Source organism: Sturnira hondurensis, unplaced genomic scaffold (genome assembly GCF_014824575.4).
Source record: "Sturnira hondurensis isolate 20B ecotype Veracruz unplaced genomic scaffold, ASM1482457v3 Scaffold0015596, whole genome shotgun sequence".
Lineage (NCBI taxonomy): Eukaryota > Metazoa > Chordata > Mammalia > Chiroptera > Phyllostomidae > Sturnira > Sturnira hondurensis.
This window is the reverse complement of record NW_028088227.1, coordinates 13,236,163-13,260,633: the sequence shown is the minus strand read 5'-3', so window position 1 is coordinate 13,260,633 and position 24,471 is coordinate 13,236,163. Positions and strand designations below refer to the sequence as shown.

Below are 24,471 nucleotides of genomic sequence, written 5' to 3'. Positions count from 1 at the left end.
TGTCAGTTCTTATGCTACCTTAAAATAATCCCAAATGTTGTTATATATATATATATTTATATTTATTTATATCTTGTTTTTCTCATACTTCATCAGTTTATATCTATGCCACTTTGTTGGTTTGTCCTTTAACATTTGTGATTGTTCCTTGGGGTTCTAAGACTCAGTTTCTCTGTTTTTAAAATAGGGATGATAGTACCATCAGTTTGTAGTGGGGATTACTTGAAATTAAATATTAAAAGCACTTAATACAGTATCCAGTACCTAGTGCTTAAAATTATCTTAGCTGCCTTTAATGTGTTAATAAAATTATTATCTTCATCTCCATTATCATTTATTTTCAATATTTTCTTAAAAATCTGCCTGATTTACCCCATTATACTTAAACCCCAGTATGTCTAAAACTCAGTTTATCTTTATTTTCCCTCTGAAAAAAATTCCCCCCAGAAGACTGTTTTCTTCCATTCTATTTCAATAAATGCAACACCACCAACTAACTGCTTAAGCAAGAAATCTAGGCATTATAGTCAACTCCATAATATATATTCTGCCTTATCCCTCACATCTAGTTAGCCATCAATTTCTGACATATATTTCTTGTGTATCTCCTGAATCAACACTGTTTTTTATTCTTATTAAAATTACCATCATCTTAGTTTTTCCACAGTAGCCTCTCACTCACTAGAGTTGTGCATTCTCTAGCTAATTTGGTCATTTCACCTTTCTGCTTTCAAAAAATTTTCTGAATTTTTAAAAGAAAAGTTTTACTTTAAAAACCTTTTTGACATTTTGTCTTTTTCAAAATATTGGATTAGCCAAAAAGTTTGTATGTTTCTTTTTTCTGTAAGATGGCTCTAGTACTGCTTAGTTATCTTTAATTTCATTCAGCCCTGGCTGGTGTAGCTCAGTGGATTGAACACGGCCTTCGAACCAGAGGATCGCGGTTCGATCCCCAGTCAGGGCACATGCCTGGGTTGCAGGCCAGTTCCCAGCGGGGGACATGAGAGGCAACCATACATTGATATTTCTCTCCCTCTCTCCTTCCCTTCCCCTCTAAAGATAAATAAATAAAATCTTTAAAGGATAATAACTTTGTTAGATCATATTGTGACAACTGTCCTGTCAGTGTGCATTTAAAAAAAAACTTACCAAAATTGGTGAATTTTTATGTAGCCATTTTAATATCGAAGGTGGAAGAAAATAATCAACATTTTCTGCATATTATGCTTTATTATTTCAAGAAAGCTTAAAACACAGCTGAAACACAAAAACAGATTTGTGCAGCATGTAGAGAAGGTACTGTGATTAATGGAATGTGTCAAAAGTGGCTTGTGAAGTTTCATGCTGGAGATTTCTCTCTAGACGATGCTCCATGGTCTGGTAGACCAGTTGAAGTTGGTAGTGATGAAATCAAGACATTAATTGAAAACAGTCGGGCTTATACCAAGTGGGAGATAGCCAACATACACAAAATACTCAAATCAATACAGTTATTGGTGAAAATGAAAAATGTGTCTTTTATTTTACAGAGAAAACCATATGAACTTTTTGGTAAACCCAATAGTTAATATTAAACTAATTTTAAAAGTCAAGATACTTTTGCCCTGGCTGGTGTGGCTCATTTGGTTGGAGTGCCACCCCGTACACCAAAGGGTTGGGGGTTTGATTCCTAGTCAGGGCACATACCTACGTTGCAGGTTCAGTCCCCAGGTGGGGCGCATATAGGAGCCTAACAACTGATGTTTCTCTCTTTCACTCTCCCTCTCCCTCCTTCCCTCTCCCCCCCCCCGCCCCTGCATCTACCTTCTCTAAAAATCAGTAAACATTTTCAAAAATGGAGAAAAATACTCTTCATCTAAGGTTTTTGTCACTTTCAGAGCATGCAGCTTACTCTATAATTTGATTAAAGCTTTTAATTTCTTCCAAAATACAAATTTTCAGTAAATTGGAGTTAAAATTTGAATGCCAATATGATGTTTTATTCTCTACTAGTATTATTGTTTCACTTAACTTCCTAAGAAACATAATTTTATTATATAATTTTTTTCCTAATTTAGGATATGTGAACTCTTGCAAAGTGGAGCCATAATGAATAAATTTTTTCAGCCTCATGAAGCGCATATTCCCTACCTCCTACAGCTCTTCATTGACTACAATCTATATGGAATGAATTTAATAAATCTGGCTGCTGTCAAGTTCCGAAAAGCAAGAAGGAAAAGTAAGGTTAATTTCTCAATTCAAATTAAAGCATTAAAACAAGGTTATGTAATTGATGATTTGTAAAATAATATATATTGTATAATCACTGAGTGGATAAAGAATAAAATGTACAAAAGGGTATTAGAGTTTATTAGGAAAAGAATCTCAGTTGAAATTTTTTGTAACAGCTTTATTGAGGTATAATTTGCATACCACACAATTCACTCATTTAAAATGGAAAATTTAGTGGTTTTAGGATTATGCAGCCATCACCACAATCAAATTTAGAACATTCTCAATACCTGTAATAGTAACCCCACAAAGGTTTGTTTCCAATAGGTGAAAAGCATGAGAAAATTTTAAATTAACAAATATATGTAAGCCATTTATTTGAGATATAAAAGCTAGATAAGTATTGGAATGATAATTAGAAGGGTTTTTGTTTTGCTTTGTTTTGTTTACTATGGAAAAGTTTTATAATCCAAAGGCAGAAATACATGAAATTTAGTTGGGAGAAATTAAAAGCAGGGAAATTGCAAGTATGATGAAATAAAATTTATACCTTAATTCATTATACTAAATAGCCCTCAGGTTTTTGTTTTGTTTTGTGTAAGATAATAGGTTACACTAAAATCATAGAAAGAATAGATGAGTTAGTTTTTGTATTTTATTTTGTCATGTTATTTCAGACATGACAGTTAAACTGCTAGTAAACTTAATGGCAAGTTAATATTTATATTATATATATGCATAACAACATCTTATAAGATAAGTTAATGTTTACATAATGTAGTTTTACTTTCAAAATTGAGGTAAATTCAAAAGTGAAGAAGTTAGAAATTTTAATATTATATATGCATATATAATTTTGTCTCAGTATTCAGTTATATAACCAGTTTTTAAATGAAATGCAAATTACTAATTGCTATATTTGTTAACGTGACGTATAATAGAAGTACTTATGTAAATATTCTGAGTACCACAGAGGTATTTTATATTGTATTTTTACACATCCTCAGTTGAAAAAAATTATATATAATATATATTAGTTTCCAAGTTCTTTAGGGAAATGTGCTAAAGTATACATAAACTGTATAGGGGAGAATTAGTTGTGAAGATATGTGTTTGTTGAAATAACGAAACTGGTAATACCTGATCTTAGTCTTTTTTTTTAAATACATTTTATTGATTATACCATTACAGTTGTTCTATTCCCCCCTTCATTCCCCTCCACCCACACACTCCCTCCCCCACCCGTCTCCCCCCTTAGTTTATATCCACGTGTCTCAGCTTCTTTAGATTCTATATTTCCCCCGCTATTCTCGCCCTCCCCCTATCTATTTTCTACCTACCATCTATGCTATTTTCTGTGCCTTCTCCCCCCTTCTCCTCCTCCCACCCCCCTGTTTCTAACCCTCCATGTGTTCTTCATTTCTAGGGTTCCACTCCTGATCTAGCTGTCCTCTTGGTTTGCTTTTGTTTTAGGTGTGGTTGTTAATAACTGTGTGTTTGCTGTCCTTCCACTGTTAATATTTTTCATCATCTCTTTCTTATATAAGTCCCTTTAGCATTTCATATAAGGGCTTGGTGATGATGAACTCCTTGAACTTGACCTTATCTGAGAAGCACTTTATCTGTCCTTCCATTCTAAATGAAAGCTTTGCTGGATAAAGCAATCTTGGCTGTAGGTCTTTGGATTTCATGACTTGGAATCCTTCTTTCCAGCCCCTTCTTGCCTGTAAGGTCTCTTTTGAGAAATCCGCTGACAGTCTGATGGGTACTCCTTTGTAGGTGACTGTCCCCTTATCCCTTGCTGCTTCTAGGATTCTCTCCTTCATTTTGGTCTTGGCTAATGTAATTATGATGTGCCTTGGTGTGTTCCTTCTTGGGTCCAACTTCTTTGGCACTCTCTGAGCTTCCTGGATTTCCTGGAAGTCTATTTCCTTTGCCAGACTGGGGAAGTTCTCCTTTATTATTTGTTCAAATACGTTTTCCACTCGTGGCTGTTTCTTTCCCCCTTCTGGTACCCCTATAATTCGGATGTTGGAACGTTTAAAGATGTCCTGGAGGTTCCTAAGCCTCTCCTCATTTTTTTGAATTCTCATTTCTTCATTCCTTTCTGGTGGGATGTTTTGTTCTTCCTTCTGGTCCATTCCATTGATTTGAGTCCCCGTTTCCTTTCCATCACTATTGGTTTCCTGTGCATCTCCCTTCATTTCAATCAGTCCAGCCCTCACACGTTCTTCTAATTTGTAACTTTGTTCCTCTAATTTGTGACTATAATCAACCAGTTCTGTGAGCATCCTGATAAATAGTGTCCTGAATTGTGCTTCTGAGAGGCTGGCAATTTCTTGGTCGCTGAGAGTTATTGGCTCTGGGACTTTGAGTTCTTCTTGCGCCATCTTTTGGGTTGTTCGTGCCTGTTCCATAGCAGGATCAGAGCCCTAAAGTGTTCACCAGAGCAGGGCAACTGAGTCGCTGGGTTGTGATGTTGTATGTGGGGGCGGGGTCAAAGGGGGGCAATGGCTTCCCTCTGGCGCCCGCAGCAGCAACCCCCACCAGCACCGCAGCCACCACCGTCACCAGGGCCATGCGCCCCACTCCACTGCACACGAGTGTGCCACCGCTGTCAGCCCTCCACCCCTGGGTTCGCCCCCTGGGGCCTGCGTGGTCCGTCTCACTGCGCGTGAATGTGCGACCTTGGTCAGTCTGCCCCGCACCCTGACTAGGTCCGGGCTGCCTGCGCTCCTAGGTCTGTCCTTCCCGACCCTGCTCCGCTGCTGGCTCTGCCTCTCTTACCGTCCCCGTTGAACGGTTCGTAGCTGTCGGACTTCCGTATAATTCGGTTTTCTGGTCTCTGGGTGTGTCTTGGTTCTCCAAAACTTTTGTTGTATCCAAATTTGGTTGTGGGAGAAGGCACAGTGTTTCCACCTATGCCTCCATCTTGGCGGAAGTCCTGATCTTAGTCTAATTATAATATTTTGTGATCCAGCCAGCCAAGTAAGAAAATCAAAGTATTACATTTAACTAGAAAGGATTACAAATTTAATATTTTTCATAATGTCAGGATTCAAGCTTTTTCTTATCTGAAAATTTAAATTTCCATAAGAGATCACAGAAAAATTACTAAAATTTAGAGACTACTTCCAAAGCATGGCCCTTGGACTCATTTTCTGAAACTGGGATGACTAAGCAAGTAAGTCATCCTTTCAACTGTTGGTCAGATTGTATATGTATATGTCCCAGGTTTCCACTCACTGTTGTACTGCCATTACTTCTGGAATGCATTGTGTATTTTTTTTTTCAGGGGTTAGTATTAAAGTATGTTTTGAATTTTATCTGGATCTGATTTCCACTAGAATTTTAATTGAAGCTTACACAGAATATCCTAGGAATTTGGATTAAAGTCTATAAAAATTTTAATCCATCTTTATTTATAAAATGAGATTTTTTTAAATATTTTTATTGTATTTATCTTTAGAGAAGAAGGGAAGGAGAGAGGAAGAGAAACATCAATGTATGGTTGCTTCTCGTGCATCCCCTGCAGGGAACTGGCTCCTGCTGGAAACTGGCCTGCAACCCAAGCATGTGCCCTGACTGGGAATCGAACCGCGAATATCTAGTTCGCAGGCCCGCGCTCAATCCACTGAGCTACACCAGCCAGGGCTAAAATGAGATTTTAAGCATACCTATCAGAATAGCCTATTTAAGTGTATTTTATTCTAGTATGAAAGTCTTGCAGCCATTTTTCTCCCATGAGCATATAGTGTGAATACTTCTTTCCCTTCTTAGTTTGGAACCTTTACTCTCAACTGTGCATACACATTCCTAGGGATGTATGAATTTTTTAGGAACTAGTCATATAGGTTATATATTATTTACTTAAAAAGTAATTATATGCAAATTAAAATTATTCCCTTTTACTCTTCTATTCCCAGGTGATTCATTGTGTGCAACTGGATCTTACAAGGATCGGCTACCAGGAAATTCTCTTACTGGTACCTTGTTTCGGTGGGAAGAAAATGAAATACCAAGGTTAGTTGATGTTGTAAAGAAGAAAACTTCTTTGCATGTATCTGACTGTACTCAGAAATTAGTGGTTATCGTCAAAGAACCGTACATTTTAAAAAGAGACCATGATAATATACCTAATTATCATTTAATTAATAAAAGGTCTCCAGATGTAAATTTTTATACTTCTCTCCAACATTTATCTTCATGGAACATTCTAAATTGATACCCTATAACTTGTCAAGTAACAATCACATAATAAAATATCAATTGAAAACCTAAATAGTAAATTCATTTAGTAAAAATAACCCTTTAAATTTCTAAATACTAAATATTGGTGAGGAAAAGTGGGGTGACACACTGAGTATGAATAATATAATCTGTGATTTCCTTTGACTGTTTTATTATTTATAAGACTATTTTATTAATTTATTTTGAGGAAGTTAACGTATTCTAAACATTTAGATTTTCCTACCATAAAGCAGGTAGGTAATCAGTACCTATAAAAATTATTAGTAATAGCTTTATCTACCCGGAACTCGGAGGGATTTCTGTTTCATACCACAAGGCATTGCCCAGGCTTTCTTGATTCTTCTATTGATCAATTGGGTATTGACAGGGTGGTGATGGTTTTCCTCTTTTCACTGCATGTATGTCATGTGATGCTTTTTTATGAAAAATGCAAGTTGGAAAAAGTGTTCAAATGACTTTATTTTTATTTCATGAAAGGAAAATGAGAATTATTAATCAGTCAAAGATAAACTATCAAAATATGTTTTTACAGCATAATTTAGGTAGTTTAAGGTCTTAATATGTACTTAACAGAATTTCCATATTATAGATTTACCTGGGATTTTTTTAGTATCTAAAATTAAGAAAGAATATCACTAAAGAAAGGCCAGTTTGGAAGAATATGCTATGCTCATGTGCTCATAGCAGCATTACTTAAAATAGCCAAGATCTGAAAACAGCCTAAGTGTCCGTTAGTAGATGAGTGGATAAAAAATGTGGTGTAAATGTTTTACACAACAGAATACTCTGCAGCAGTAAAAAAATAAGAAACTCTTATTTTATTTATTTTTTTTAATTTTATTTTAATTGTTGTTCAAGTACAGTTTTCTGTCTTTTACTCCTATCCCATTTCCAACCCCCCCATCCCCAGTTTTTGTCCATGTGTCCTTTATAATTGTTCCTGTAAACTTTACGCCTTTTCCCCTGAAATTCCCTTCCCTCTCCCCTCTGGTCACTGTCAGGCTCTTCTGTATTTCAGTGTCTTTGGATATATTTTGCTTGCTTGCTTGTTTTGTTGTTTAGGTTCCTGTTAAAGGTGAGATCATATGGTATTTGTCTTTCACTGCCTGGCTTATTTCTCTTAGCATAATGCTTTCCAGTTCCATCCATGCTGTCCCAAAGGGTAGGAGCTCCTTTTTTCTTTCTGCTGCATAGAATTCCATCTTGTATATGTACCATAGTTTTTAGATCCATTCATTTACTGATGGGCACCTAGGTTGTTCCCACCACTTGGCTATTGTAAATTGTGCTGCTATGAACATTGGGGTGCATAGGTTCTTTTGGGTTGGTGTTTCAGGGTTCTTAGGATATAATCCTGGCAGTGGAATTGCTGAGTCAAAAGTCAGATCCATTTTTAGTTTCCTGAGAAAATTCCATACTGCATTCTATAGTGGTTGTACCAGTCTGCAATCCCACCAACAGTGCACTAGGGTTCCCTTTTCTCCATATCCTTTCCAACACTTGTTGTCTGTTGCTTTGTTTATGATGGCCATTCTGACTGGTGCAAAGTGGTATGTCATTGTGGTTTTAATTTGCATCTCTCTGATAGCTAGCAATACTGAGCATCTTTTCATGTGTCTCTGGATCCTCTATATGTCCTCCTTGGAGGAGTGTCTGTTCAAGTCCTTTGCCCATTTTTTAATTGGGTTGCTTGTCTTCTTAGAGTGGAATTGTGTAAGTTCTTTATGTATTTTGGAGATTAAATCCTTGTCTGAGGTATCATTTGCAAATATGTTTTCTCATATGGTTGGTTCTCTTTTTGTTTTAATACTGTTTTCTTTAGCTGGGCAGAAGCTTTATTTTGATGAGATCTCATTTGTTTATTCTTTCCTTTATGTCCCTTGCTCTAGTAAAAATGTTGCTGCATGAAATATCTGAGATTTTCCTGCCTATGTTCTCCTCTAGGACTTTAATGGTATCACTGTTTATATTTAAATCTTTTATCCACCTTGAATTTATTTTTATGTATGGTGTAAGTTGGTGCTCAAGTTTTTAAAAAAATTTTTTTTATTTTATTCTATTTATTTATTTTTATTTAATTATTGTTCAAGTACAGTTTTCTCTTTTTTACTCCCATCCCAGCCCACTCCCCTAGTGCTCCCCACCTCCCTCCCATTTCCACCCCCCTTAGTTGTTGCCCATGTGTCCTTTATACTTCAAGTTTCTTTTTTTTGTACATGGCTGTCCAGTGTGCAAAACAATGGTGTTCTCCGAACACCATTTGTTGAAGAGGCTATTTTTACTCCATTTTATGTTGCTGCTCCCTTGTCGAATATTAATTGACTGTAGAGACTTGGGTTTATTTCTGGGCTCTCTGTTCTGTTCCATTGGTCTATGTGCCTGTTTTTATGCCAGCACCAGGCTGTTTTGATTACAGTGGCCTTGTAATACAGTTTGGTATCAGGTATTGTGATCCCCCCTACTTTGCTCTTCTTTCTCAAAATTGCAGCAGCTATTCAGGGTTGTTTATGGTTCCATATACATTTTTGAAGTGTTTGTTCTATGTCTGTGAAATATGCCATTGGTACTTTAATAGGTATTGCATTGAATCTGTAAATTGCTTTGGGTAGTCTAGAAATTTTGATGATGTTAATTCTTCCAATCCATGAGCACAGTATATGTTTCCATTTGTTTTTGTGTTCCTTAATTTCTTTCTTCAGTGTTGTGTAGTTTTCTGAATACAGGTCTTTTACCTCTTTGGTTTGGTTTGGTTTATTCCTAGGTATTTTATTTTTCTTTTTGCTATATCAAATGGGATTTTTCCTTGATCTCTGCTCCTGCTGTTTCATTGTTGGTATACAAAAATGCCTTTGATTTCTGGATATTGACTTTTTATTTCTCTGTTTTGCCAAATTCACTTATTAGGTCAAGCAGTTTTTTGTCCAAGTCTATACACTATCATGTCATCTGCAAACAGTGACAGTTTTGTTTCCTCCTTTCCAATTTGGATGCCTTTTATTTCCTTTTCTTGTCTGATTGCTGTGGCTAAAACTTCCAGTACTATATTGAATAGAAGCAGTGAAAGTGGACAACCTTGTCTTGTTCCTGATCTTAGTGGAAAAGATTTTAGTTTTTGCCCATTGAGTATGATGTTGGCTGTAGGTCTCTCATATATGACCTTTATTATTCTGAGGAATGCTCCCTCTATTCCCACTTTGCTGAGTGCCTTTATCATAAATGGGTGCTATACCTTATCAAACCTTTTTTCTGCATCTATTGATATGATCATGTGATTTTTGTCTTTGCTTTTGTTTATGTGATGTATTACATTTACTGATTTGCTAATATTGAACCATCCTTTCATTCCTGGGATGAATCCCACATGGTCGTGGTGTATGATCTTTTTAATGTATTGTTGGATGCAGTTTGCCAATATTTTGTTGAGGATTTTAGCATCTAAGTTCATCAGCGATATTGGCCTAAAGGTTTCTTTCTTTGTCTTGTCTTTATCTGGTTTTGGGATTAGGATGATGCTGGCTTCATAAAAAGAGTTTGGGAGTCTTCCATCATTTTGGATTTTTTGGAATTGTCTTTGAAGACAATTGAAGGATAGGGGTTAGCTCTTCCTTAAAAGCTTTGTAGAATTCTCCTGTGAAACCATCTGGTCCAGGGCTTTTGTGTGTCGGGAGTTTTTTGATTACTGCTTCAATTTCACCTGCTGTCATTGGTCTGTTCAGGCTTTCTGCTTCTTCATTGAGTTTTGGCAGATTATATTTTTCTTGAAATTTGTCCACTTCACCTAGGTTTTCAAGTTTCTTGGCATGTAGTTCTTCATAGTAATTTCTTACAATCCTTTTGTATTTCTGTGGTATCAGTTGTAATTTCTCCTCTTTTGTTTTTGATTGTGTTTATTTGGGTCTTCTCTCTCTTTTTCTTGATGAGCCTGCTTAAAGGCTTGTCGATTTTGTTTATCTTTTCAAAGAACCAGCTCCTGGATTCAATGATTCTTAGAATTGTGCTTTTAGTCTCTGTGTTATTTAATTCTGCTCTGATCTTGGTTATTTCCCTCCTTCTACTTGCTCTGGGCTGTCTTTGTTGTTCTTCGAGTTCTTGCAGGCTTTAGAGTTAAGTTGTTTGTTTGAAATGTTTCTGTTTTTTAGGTAGGCCTGTATTGCTGTGAACATCCCTCTCAGGACTGCCTTCACTGTGTCCCAAAAGTTTTGGGTTGTCGTGAGTTCATTTTCATTAGTTTCCAGAAACTTTTTGATTTCTTCTCTAATTTCATTCTTAGCCCATTCGTTGTTCAATAGCATGCTATTCAATCTCCATGATTTTGATTGTTTTAGGGTTTTTTCCTTGGGGTTGGTTTCTAGTTTCAGTCCCTTGTGATCGGAGAAAATGCTTGGTATGTTTTCAATTTTCTTGAATTTGTTGAGGCTCGTTTTGTGTCCTGTCATGTGGTCTAATTTTGAAAATGTTCCATGTGCATTTGAAAAGAATGTGTATTTAGCTTCTTTGGGATGGAGAGCTCTATATGTATCAGTTAAGTCCATTTCATCTAGGGCATTGTTCAATGCCACAATATCTTTATTGAGATTTTGTTGAGAAGATCTGTCCATTTTTGACAGTGGGGTGTTAAAATCCCCTACTATAATTGTGTTGCTGTCAGTATCTTTCCTGAAGTCCTCTAAGATTTTCTTTATGTATTTGAGTGCTCCTACATTGGGTGCATATATATTTACAATGTTTATGTCTTCTTGGTGGATTCTTCTTTTGAGTATCATGAAGTGACCTTCTGGGTCTCTCTTTATGGCCCTTTATTTGAAGTCTATTTTGTCTGATATGAGTATTGCTACCATGACTTTTTTTCCTTGTCCGTTTGCTTGGAAAATTTGTTTCTAGCCCTTCACTTTCAGCCTATGTAGGTTTTTTGTCCTGTGGTGGATCTGTTGTAAGCAGGATATGTGCGGGTCATGTTTTCTTGTCCATTCAGCTATTCTGTGTCTTTTGATTAGAGTACTTAATCCATTTACATTTAAGGTTATTACTGATAGGTACTTATTCATTGCCATTTCCATACCTGTGTTCCTCTCTCTCTCTCTTTTCCTTCCTTACCTTAAAGCAGGCCCTCTAGCCTCTTTTGTGGAGGTGTATTCTTGTAGACTTCTTTTGTCTGGGAAGCTTTTTATTTGGCCTTCTATCCTGATTGAAAGCTTTGCTGGGTAAAGTAGCCTTGGTTGCAGACCTCTGGTTCTCATTACTTGGAATATTTCTTGCCATTCTCTTCTGGCTTGGAGTGTTTCCATTGAGAAGTCTGCTGCTAACCTTATTGGGGCTCCCTTGTATGTTACTTCCTGTTTCTCCTTTGCTGCCTTTAAGATTCTCTCTTTGTCTTGAAATTTTGCCATTTTAATGATGATCTGTCTTGAGGCGGGCCTCTTTGGGTTCCTCTTGATTGGGACTCTGTGTTTCCTGGATTTGTGTGACTTTTTCTTTCATCAAATTAGGGAAGTTTTCCATCATTACTTTTTCAAATAGGTTTTCTACCCCTTGCTCTTCTTCTTTACCTTCTGATATCCCTAATATACAGATATTATTACATTTCATATTGTCTTGCATTTATCTTAATCCCTCTTCATTCTTTCTGAGCCTCTTGCTCTCTCTGGGTTTTTTTTACTTTGTCCTCCAGCTCACTGATCCAATCTTCTGCTTCATCTGTCCTGCTTTGATTCCTTCTACTGTGTTCTTCAGTTCAGATATTGTGTTCATTTCCTCTTGGCCCTTGTTGATAGTTTGTGTCCCTTTTAATGTTGATATAGTTTGCAGTGAGTTTGTTGTAGTTCCCCTATAGTTTCTGGTAATTCCCTGTGAGCTCATTGAGCTTCCTGATAACTGTTGCTTTGAACTCAATATCTGATAGTTGAGTTGCCTCTATTTCATCTAGCATTCTTTCTGAGGCTTCTTCCTTTCTCTTCATTTGGGGATTGTTTCTTTGTCTTCCCATTGTTTGTGAGACTCTTCTTGTTAGCTTCAGCTTCTTAAATTGATGTTCTGGGTGCCTGGGTTTATGGTGTGAACTTCTGTGATAGAATACCTGTGAGATTCAGTGGTGCAGTCTCCTTGGAGTATCCTGGTGTTCACCACTTCCACCTACTCTTTTTTGTGATCAGTTGGAGGGGTAGGCAAAATGGTTTAAGACAGCAAGAGAGTATTCTATGCTTTTTACAGTAGCAGCCGGTAAAGAAGAGATAGGAGGTCCTTTCACTATGTATAGTGTTAACCGTGATATTCCACCCAAGTAGCCACTTTTTAGAAAGGATGGAAAGAAGATAAGACTCTTGTTGGGGAGGGAAGGATTATGAGTCGCATCTAGAAAGCAGTGAGGTTGTGGGAGGTCAGATTCTGAGGTAAGGTGAGAGTAAAGAATAGTAAATAGTTGTAGTGTGTGAGAGAATAGAGTTAACCACTACCGTAATAGAGTTCAGAAAACCGTGAAGCGGGTTAAGATCTGGGAGGGGTGTTATGCAATATTTACAATTGTATGGAACAGCTATTATTTACAATAATATTAGAGCAACAATCATATGACAGAATCTATGAGATCTAGATAACAAGAATAGGGAGCATAGGCCCTTGAGTAGTGTGCTAATGGAACACAAGTGAAGTGAAGGACAGTACATTAGCAATATACTATGAATGAACTAACAGGGGAAACCTGTCGAACAATACAATATAACCAGCCAAGCAAAGAAGACTAAACAGAAAGAAGAGGAATACAAAAAAATGCTATTAAAATAAAAGATGTAAGAATAATGAAAAAATAATATTATAAATAAGCAATAACTTGCAGGTTCTCTGTAATATCAAAGTGAAATTTGTCTCACTGTCTCAGCTGTTGCGATGCCCCCTCTTTGGGTCCAACTCTGGTCTTTTTTCTCTCACTTACGGATATTTAAAAAGAAAAAGGGAAAAAAAGGAAGGAAGGAAGAAGGACTAAAACTAGAAAGAAGGGTAGAGAAGCAAAAGGAATCGAGAGATAAAAATAATAAGAATTAAAAAACAAAAAAGATACTTTTAAAAAATCAAAGAAACAAAAAAAAAAAAACCCTCTTGCTGGCTTCAAACTGGCCAAACCGGTTTTTCTGGTCTTGCTGGCTGCAGCAGGCTAAGGGGCAGTTGGTATAGCTTTTCTCCTTTCCTGTTCAGTGCTCAGTCATCCTCTCGTGTATTCTCCCCAGGGCTAGCCTGGTAGTCTCCGCAGGACCTTGGGTATGGGATCTGAGCCTTGCTAAATAAGCACGAGCTCACCCCCAGTTCTCACCCCCAGTTTCCTGCTGAGTGCTTGCTCTCCCTGGGTTTACCGGTGTGGGCTCCAGGTGTTCCACAAAGCACACTTTCCCTGGGTTGCCGGCACAGGTGCATGGCCAGGCCACCTCTGGTGGCACAGGTTAGGGCACTCACTCTTCCCAGGGCTTTGCGTGGGTGCTCACAGCCTGTGTATGTTTGCCACTTAGTCCTTATTCCCTTCTCTGCAACTTCAAGCAACAAAGTCTCTCCCAGTGCTGCTCAATCCTTGTTTGGCTGGGGAGGGAGCAGTTCACCCAGCCCTCTCCTAAGAGCCCTGTGGCCAAGCGTGGGGCCTGGGGCTGCAGCCTCCCTGGTTCCCAGGCTGATCCCAGGGCCCTTATTGTCCCGAAGCAGTCTCCTTACTGTCTGGGTTTTCAATGTCTGCTACAATTTTTTATCTATTTTCATATATGCTGTGGTGCTCTTGGCTCTTTGTTCTGTTCCTCTGTAGATCGGCCAGATTTTTCTCCCATTTGTGGGGGGAAGTGGAATCTGCTCCCTCTTACAACGCCGCCATCTTCCCTCTTGGAACTTTTAATTTTTGTAACAGCATGGATGGAACTGGAGACTTTGAAATGAGCCAGTCAGTGAAATATAAATGCCATATGATCTCACTTATATGTGGAAACTAATAAAATAAACAAGGGAACAAAAAAAGGAAGAAAAGAAAAAAAGAAAGAATATCACTAAGTAATGATAGAAATATGTTTTCTGATTGGAGTGTTATCCCAGAATGAAACTTATGACTTTAAAGTGATGTGGACAGTGATTTGCCTTACCTCTTGATTCAGCTTAACAAGTATCAAGACTGTTTGATAAACACACACATACACATACACATATATTCCTATGTACTTCTTGGTTCCTTCTCAGATACAGTGGAGTTGTTTTTATAATCATGTTGAAATGGTAGTAAGTTTAAGAGAGAATATTATTTACATCAGTTCTAGTCAGTCCAGAGCAAAGTGACCATCAAGGTACTTGTCTCATTCTTTCATACCTATGATACAGTCCCTCCGTCTCCCTAAAATTGGAACAAATCAACTTAACCCAAGAATTGTATCTATTCTGTAGATCCCTTGGTTTTCAAAGTTCTACATTTAGTAACTTTTAAAATCAAGCTAAAGTCAAAGTTTATGTGTATTTCAAGCCCTTTTTGAACATACATCTTGTCCTGGCTGGTGTGGCTCAGTGGATTGAGTGCCAGCCTGTGAACCAAAAGGTTACTGGTTTGATTCCCAGTCAGGGCACATGCCTGGGTTGCAGGCCAGGTCCTTGTTGAGGGCATGAGAGAGGCAGCAGATAGATGATGTTTCTCTCACATATCCATCTTCCTCTCCCTCTCTTTCTCCATCCTTCCCTTCTCTCTAAAAATAAATAAATAGAAATATTTAAATTTTAAAAAATGAACATATATCTTTCTGGTTAGGTAATAATACTGTAGTAAAGCTTCACTGGTAATGAGTGAGTTTGGGGAAACCCTGTGTGTTATATTGAAAAGTTTGAATTTTAGAATGTTTTTAAGGATACTATTTTATTAAGAGTTGACACATTATAAGCAAAGATATAAATAGATAAACCAGTAAAATTAGACAAGGTACTCAGAATTAGAACTTAAGTGTGGGATAGCTACATATTTTTGTCTCATATTAACCTATATTTTGTGTTTTGGGGATGCTTTTATTATATTAAACATGAAAATCCATAATTTCACAAAGTACAGATAACATAATGTCAAAAAGTTGCCATAAATCATTACTTTTAGATTTTATTAGTCTCATCTCCATCCCCAGTGCTAGCACCTTGTCTGTACCTTTTTTTAAAAAAGAAATGCTTTTGTCCTTTCACAAACATTACAAGGGCCATAACATAGAGCATAATAACAAATAACAAACCCATAATGAGGGGAGAGTGCTGAGTTAGCAGCTCTACTAACCTTACTTACTAGCTCATTGCCAATTACCACATATCATAGACCTTCAGGATCATTTACTGGAGCGTTGAACCCACAAAAATGGAATCTACTACAGTAATCTCAACCCTGGCTGCTCCTCAGAATGGTCTGCAGAATTTTTTTTAATTACAGATGTCTCAGCTCCATTGTCACTGATTGTAATTAGTAGGACTGTTTTGTTAAGCTATGAACAGAAGTGTTCAGAGAGGTACAGTTGTCTACCATGGTTATCTCTTATCTTTCATGGCTTAAAATGAATGTATTTACTGACTCAAACTTTTTACTCACTCTTTCTATGTACTGGAAAATTTTAATTCTGAAAAGTAGTTCATTTCCCTAGGATCACCTGTTCTGAATGTCTAAAATAGTCTTGTATTAAGGTCAAGAAATTGCTGTAAATTTCTACTGTGAGATTGTATTCTTTTGACATTATTGTTTCCATCCTTTGTCACAGACGTGTTACTCCTCAAAAATTTACCTTTGAAATTCACAATATAGTTCTTCCAAAACTTGTGAAATTTTTTATTATAAGGAGAAAATTGTTGACCATAAACTCTTTATCTAGTATGTCATTTTATGGCAAAATTGATTTTGTTAAATTATACGAATGAAGAAGATAGCATTGAGGAATTAGTTTTTTGAAACTGAAATGGGTATATATGATAGGTTGGCTAATATGTTTCTTTTCTATCAATGATAAAGATATGTTTTATGTTTGTATCTGTATATACATGTATATGTATTTGAATTGTAAGAATTCTGTGGTTTAACAAATTAATTTCTAATGTTTCATCAAAATTTCCTTATGGACAGACTATGGAAAATGAGGTTTTGCTAATGGATTTCTTCTAAAACATTAAAAAATTTTTCAGGGGAAAAGGAGAGGGACTCACATGAATAGGTATAAAGGACACATGGACAATAATTAAGGTGGGGGGCAGAAATGGGAGGGAGGTGGGGAGCACTGGGGGGGCAAGGCAGGGAATATAAAACAGAAAACTGTACTTGAATAAGAATTAAATAAAAAATAAATAAATTTTAAAAAAAGAAAAACAAATTTTCAGATACAAATGTGAATGAAATCTGCTATCACCCACTTTCTAGTAAAATCATGGTTCTCTCATTTTCATTTGATGTCTGTATTGGTAGGACATCTAAAGTTTGGAATGCATAACTGGGATTCACCCTAGAAGGTACTTGTATGTTTATTCTGTCAAGCAGGACCAGTTATGTGGTGTCCTAATCTTTTTTTGTGGTTCTGATTAAAAAAAAAATAACAAACTCTTGAGTCAAAGCACATTAACAGGAACAGTTCTCATAAAAATTAATGACTTTGTGGTATTATATTTCCTAGCTACGATCCTACTATTGAACACATGGTTTCTCAAATCTGTAGTTAGGGAGAATTTTAAAGCATTCGCCAACTTAGCAGTAATTGTATCATTTGCCCACTTTTCAGTATACTCACCTCCCCTGTTGTTGCATATTCTCTCTTCATTTTCTTTTATTATTGTTCAAGTACAGTTGTCTCCATTTCTCCCCACCATGCCCATCCCCATCTCCTTATTTTTTAAACAATCTGTGATTGCTGAGAAAGATGCCTCTGGGCAAATGATTACGTATCTGTATGGTTTTTGATACATCTCTTAGTTATCCTCTGTAATCCCATTCTGGACTGGATATGGCCCACGTGCTGAAATATTGTACGTTCCTTGTATATAAAATATAACGAACCTGGACTTCCGCCAAGATGGAGGCATAGGTGGAAACACTGTGCCTTCTCCCACAACCAAGTTTGAATACAACAAAGGTTTGGAGAAACAAAGACACAACCAAAGGACAGAAAATTGAATTATACGGAAGTCCGACTACATCTAACTGTTCAACGGGGACGGTAAGAGGAGCGGAGCCAGCAGCGAGCAGGGTCGGGCAGGACAGGGCCCCCGACCCAGGCGCGCAGGCAGACGGAAACCAGTTGGGGTGCGGGGCAGACCGCGAGCGCATATTCGCGCACAGTGAGACAGACCACGCAGGCCCCAGGGGGCGAGGGCTGACGGCGGTGGCACACTCGCGAGCAGTGGGACGAAACGCGTGGGCCCGGTGACGGCAGCAACTGCGGCACCGGCAGCAACTGCGGCACCGGTGAGGGCCGTGGCGGCCAGCGGCGGACAGGACGCCAGAGTCCCTCTTTGACCCCGCCCCCACATACAGCGTCACAACCCAGCGACTTAGTTGCCCTGCAAGACGAGTGAGAGCCATTGTCCCTCTTTGACCCCGCCCCCACCTAAAACGTCACAACCCAGCGACTGAGTTGCCCTGCTCTGGTGAACACTTTAGGGCTCTGATCCTGCTATGGAACAGGCACAAACAACCAGAAAGATGGCACAAGAAAAACTCAAAGTCCCAGAGCCAATAACTCTCAGCGACCAAGAAATTGCCAGCCTCTCAGAAGCACAATTCAGGACACTATTTATCAGGATGCTCACAGAACTGGTTGATTATAGTCACAAATTAGAGGAACAAAGTTACAAATTAGAAGAACGTGTGAGGGCTGGACTGATTGAAATGAAGGGAGATGCACAGGAAACCAATAGTGATGGAAAGGAAACGGGGACTCAAATCAATGGAATGGACCAGAAGGAAGAACAAAACATCCCACCAGAAAGGAATGAAGAAATGAGAATTCAAAAAAATGAGGAGAGGCTTAGGAACCTCCAGGACATCTTTAAACGTTCCAACATCCGGATTATAGGGGTACCAGAAGGGGGAAAGAAACAGCCACGAGTGGAAAACGTATTTGAACAAATAATAAAGGAGAACTTCCCCAGTCTGGCAAAGGAAATAGACTTCCAGGAAATCCAGGAAGCTCAGAGAGTCCCAAAGAAGTTGGACCCAAGAAGGAACACACCAAGGCACATCATAATTACATTAGCCAAGACCAAAATGAAGGAGAGAATCCTAGAAGCAGCAAGGGATAAGGGGACAGTCACCTACAAAGGAGTACCCATCAGACTGTCAGCGGATTTCTCAAAAGAGACCTTACAGGCAAGAAGGGGCTGGAAAGAAGTATTCCAAGTCATGAAATCCAAAGACCTACAGCCAAGATTGCTTTATCCAGCAAAACTTTCATTTAGAATGGAAGGACAGATAAAGTGCTTCTCAGATAAGGTCAAGTTCAAGGAGTTCATCATCACCAAGCCCTTATTATATGAAATGCTAAAGGGACTTATATAAGAAAAAGAAGATGAAAAAGATGAACAGTGAAAGGACAGCAAACACACAGTTATTAACAACCACACCTAAAACAAAAGCAAACCAAGAAGACAGCTAGATCAGGAGTGGAACCATAGAAATGAAGAACACATGGAGGGTTAGAAACAGGGGGGTGGGAGGGGGAGAAGAGGAGAGAAGGCACAGAAAATAGCATAGATGGTAGGCAGAAAATAGATACGGGGGAGGGCGAGAATAGTGGGGGAAATATAGAATCCAAAGAACTTGAGACACGTGGTTATAAACTAAGGAGGGGAGAATGGTGGGGGAGGGAGGGTGTGGGTGGAGGGGATTGAAGGGGGGGAATAGAACAACTGTAATGGTATAATCAATAAAATATATTTTAAAAATAAATAAAATAAATAAATAAAATATAACGAACCTAAATGTGTAGAATGTACTGCAAATGTATCTCAATTGAATTGTATATATAGTTGTGTTTTTTATATTTTTCTCTTCCTGGTTTTTATTTCTTTGTATGTATATATGCAATATCTATTATGTTATGAATACTTGTGAATTAATATATCACTGACTTTTCTGCTTACCACCTAAACATAAAAAATTGTATTAAAAAACTTTAGAAAATTTGCTCTTATATAATCACTGTGGTTTTTTGGTATGTTTTTAATACAGTTCATTAATACTGGAAGGTGTTGAACCACAGAGTACATGTGAATTAGAAGTAGATGCTGTAGCTGCTGATATCTTAAATCGGCTGGACATTGAAGGTATATATATATATATATATATATAAAAATGTATGTATGTATATATAGTTATTCTTAATATGTTTTTATTTGTAAAAATTAATGACCAAAGTAGAGTAAAATAATAGAGAGGAAAACATTATGGGAGATGTAAGATGTTATGGAAGGAGAATACCTAATGTTACAAAGATTGCTTCTTTCCTCTGATGATAGTCATTATTCTTTATTTATATTTTCATTTATGTAGTATGTTTGCACATTCACAAACCTACAGTAAATGTTACAAGTAAATTAGCCAGTATTTTAAAAATTAATATAATCTGACTTTTAATATTTAGAATATATGCCAGGTCTTAGGTCTACTGGCTATCCATAAATGTGTGAATCCAACCACTGGGAAGAAAACTAAAAACAGTAGCATAAGAAATGTAGGTTGGAATAGCTTGTCTACTTTATTATACAAAGAAGATAATCGTTTTTCTTAAGAGACAGTATTTTTTAATCTAACCCTGTAGTAGTGAAGTATTATTGTGATTACAGCTCAAATTGGTGGAAACCCTGGTCTGCAGGCTATATGGGAAGATGAAAAGCAACGGCGAAGAAACAGAAATGAAACTTCACAAATTAGCCAACCTGAATCACAAGGTATACATAAATCAAATAGTGCTCTTAAATGATTTTTTAAACAAGACAGTTTAATAGAAAAGGTTAAGCCATTGAGTTTTTACCTTGACCTTAAAATTTACTTTTCAAGTTTTCCATGTCTTTCTATTGTCATTGCTCCAAACCAGTAATTCGTTACCTCCAAAGTCACTCATTGTCTGTTTTCCCATAAGAAATTAGCGTCTTCGTCGTCCTTGGTTTTCACCATACCTATGTCCTCCTGTCTCGCATTTTTGTCCCTTTTTCATTCTGTAGTATGTTTTAACCTTCTGTATTTCTAAATGAGCTACAGAATACTCATAGAAGATTATGAATCCCAACTTAGAAATACTGTGTTTATTCAGCTTTAAAAATGTACCCATGAAATATGGCCCCAAATTATTATCCCAGTATATCACACAAACTCTCACTTTGATCATCTTCTAGACCTCTGAAGAAAACACTCATTTTATTTAGTATTAAACCCTGCTACTTCAAAAAGAACTTGAGGGGGCTTAAATAAATGCCATGGACACAACAAAAATATTAAATAAAAGGTAAAAGAATAAAAGACAATTCACAGAGCAAAAGAATTTGAAATACAGTAGTAAGCTTATACTGAAGTGTAATTAAAATTTCAAAATTTTATTATAGTGTCTTGGATATTAAAAATATTTTGATAAATTTTAAATGCATACTTTGATAAATTTTCAGTGCTTTTTAAAGTAGAAATGTTTTATGAGGGAAAATTTCTAGTTTCAGTGTATGGTACATGTATATGTAGAGAGCAGTGTTTTTCTGAGTTAGATTTAAGTTATAATTGCAAAACTTAATCTTGAAGTGACTTTAAGTGCTTAATTATATAGCTTCAGTAATGACCATTTCTCTTTTGTTTGTTTTTATAATAGAACTACTTTTAGGTGGTGTTATATGTGTCAAGAGAAGGATAGGAAATTGCTATTTTAAAAGCTATTTTAGGAGAAAAGAAAAGATTTCATTCATTTGCTATCTACATTTTTCTTAATGCACTTTTAAAATTCAAAGATCGCAGGTTTGTGCCAGCAACAGAAAGTGAAAAAAAATTTCAGAAGAGACTTCAGGAAATTCTCAAACAGAATGATTTCTCTGTGTAAGTGCTTATTTATTATAGATCTTAGAACTATTTTACTGCTTTGTTATCTAGTTTATCATAAAGGATGTGTTTTAATTAAACAGAACGTTATCAGGATCTGTAGACTACAGCGATGGATCCCAGGAGTTCTCTGCTGAGTTAACCTTGCACTCTGAGGTTCTGTCTCCCGAAGTTCTTCATTGTACACCAGCTAATATGGTAGAAGTCCACAAAGACACAGAATTGAGCAAAGGTGAGGTTTTCAGTTTTGCAGAAAATACCCTAACAGACTGTATATCTAGCACTGAGATATTAGTATTTGGTTGTATTTGCTGTTTTTCTTTTTTCCCCCTAAGAAATAAACATAATTGATATAGCGAAAACCTCTCTCCCGTTCATTTACTTTTTTTTCATCTCTAGAGGTAAGCATTATTCTGTAGTTGGTGCAGACTGTTACCCTGTATGATGTTATATTTTTTTATATATAACATGGGGCAAAAGTAGGTTTACAGTTGTGAGTACAAGAAACAGTATGTTATATTACTGTATTTATTAATTATTGTATTATTATCCATATGAGTACCCTACCTTGTATGTATGCCTACAACATTATACTATTATTTTAGATTTTACATAATGATACCCTACTCGTCATAGATTAAAACTTGTTTTTTTATTCGACATATTTTTAACAACTTAATTAAGGTATAATTTACATAACACAAAATGTACTCATTTTAAGTGTATAATTCAATGATTGATACCAAATTCATAGAACTCTACAAACATCTGCATAATTTGGTTTCAGAACATTTTCTTTACCTGGAAAGATTTTGTGTCCATTTGCAATCACTGTTTCCAAGATTTACCTTTTCTGGGCACATATAAATGAATGGACATAAATAAATGAAATATGATATGCAATTTTTTGTGTCTTCTTTCACTCAGCATAACATTTTCAGGTTCATCTATATTGTAGCTACAAGTATTTTTTAAAGGTTTTATTTTTTTTAAGATTCTATTTATTTATTTTTAGAGAGGGGAGAGAAACATCAATATGTGGTTTCCTCTTGCATGCCCCCTACTGGGTGCCTGACCTACAAGTCAGGCACGTGCCCTGACTGGGAATTGAACCAACAACTTTGGTTTACAGGCCAGCACTGAATCCACTGAGCCACACCAGCCAGGGCTATAAGTATTTTTATTGTTGAATAGTATTATTGCATTGTATGGCTATACCATATTTTATTAATTCATTCACCAGTTGGTGAATATTTGAGTTGTTTTCATTCTTTGGCTCTTAAAGACAGTGCTGTTAGGAACATTTGTAATGTAAGTCTTTGTGTGGATATATATTTTCATTTTTCTTGAGTAGATACCAAGGAGTGGAATTGCCGGATCATTTGGCAACTTTGTGTTTAATGCTTTAGTGAACTGCCAAAACTGTTTTCTAAAGTGACAGTACTGTTTTACATTCCCACCAGCAATATGTGAGAGGTCCAGTGACCCTCCATCCTCACTAACACTTGTTATTATCTGTCTTTTTTTACAGACATACTAGTGTGTGTGAAATTGCATCTCATGGTTTTAATGATCATTTCCCTCATTACTAATTATGCTGAGTATTTTTATGTCAATATTACAACATTGAAATCTATCTTCGTTTATATACATTTCTAGGTCACTCATTTTAGCTACTGGTTATTAGTATTCCTTTGTAAGACTAAACAAATTTATTGGTTTCTCTACAACTATTAGATAGTTTTCATGTTAGCAGTGTTAATAACAGTGTTGTATCTGTCATTTTGTATCTATCATCAGTGTTGTGAATGTGTAAGAGTTTCTCTACAAGAGATATGTAGAAGTGAAATTTGCCAAGTTTTAAGGTGTATGTAGTGTACTATTGTGTTCTGGTAGGATTTCTGTGGTGCAATTACTTTATAGATAATTGGGAAACAAGAGAATAATGAAAGCTTCACTTAGAAGTCACATTGTTTCATATGCAGTTTTTCTAGGCAAGGGGAGACACACTAGCAGGAGTAGAATTATGGCCTTCAGCATAAAAGGAAAAGGCCCTTTTTCAGTGCTGCATTGGAAGCCGGGGCTTTTGACTGTATTAAGCAGCTGAAAATGAATATCCACACCCAGATCTTCCTCTCCCTGTAAGAGCTGAATGCCAGCACTGTGCCACCTCTGACTAATGGCAGGTTGCACCATCTCCTGAGTTCACCTTTATGTCAGTCTTCTCTCAGAGCTCTTCCATTTGCTTTGTTTTAGCATCTGCCACCTGCTCTCTGTAATCAAAAGGTGCCCAGCATTTCCATACTATTATTTTCTTTGTGGTTTTAATATTCACTATGACAGCCTCCAGCCATGCTGAGCTGCCTCCTAACTGGTCAGAATTATCTCCCCTATACCAATTATTGATTTTGTTAGTGCTCTGGTCACACAATTAGGCAAATTTTGCCTTAACATTTTTCTCTTATAACCCCTTTATTTTTAGTGCTTAATTTTTCAGATTTTGAGATATGGTAACATTATAGTAGTAATGCCAGTGTTACAAAATGGTTCTATAAAATGTACCAAAGATTATATTTTTGCAGTATGTTAGAACTTGTATTTCCCTACCTCCTCAACAACATTGGAAAATGTCAGATACAAAACCATTTTGATTCTTTGAAATGGTATCTTTTTAGTTTAATTTGTATTTCCTGATTTCTAATAAGTTTGAGCACTTGGATTTCTTTATCTGGAAATTGCTTGTTGGTGTTCTTTGTTTTTTATTGGGTCATTAGTCTTTTTCTTACTCATTTGTAAGAGTTTTTTTTGTTTTCTAGATATAAAGCCTTTACAGTTATATATGTTGTAGAGATATTTTCCCCCATCTAGACTTACACTTTAGAAGTTTTCAAAAAAATGTTTAGCTTTCTTTCCCATTGTTTTTTCTTTTTTCTTCTTCTTCTGCATGTCTTCAGTTTTAATATCAATTTAACAAT

At 36.6% G+C, this 24,471-nt stretch overlaps 1 protein-coding gene across 3 annotated transcripts in view; it reads left to right on the top strand.

Annotated features, from left to right (window-relative positions):
• REV3L (REV3 like, DNA directed polymerase zeta catalytic subunit) overlaps positions 1-24,471 on the top strand; it is a 173,092-nt gene that overhangs the window by 64,361 nt on the left and 84,260 nt on the right. For all 3 annotated transcript variants that reach the window (XM_037065055.1, XM_037065056.1, XM_037065057.1), the window contains exons 4-9: positions 2,058-2,218; positions 6,138-6,234; positions 19,649-19,743; positions 20,263-20,367; positions 21,409-21,493; positions 21,580-21,728. In XM_037065055.1, coding sequence (XP_036920950.1) covers positions 2,058-2,218; positions 6,138-6,234; positions 19,649-19,743; positions 20,263-20,367; positions 21,409-21,493; positions 21,580-21,728 — 692 coding nt within the window. The remainder of the gene's footprint in view (positions 1-2,057; positions 2,219-6,137; positions 6,235-19,648; positions 19,744-20,262; positions 20,368-21,408; positions 21,494-21,579; positions 21,729-24,471) is intronic.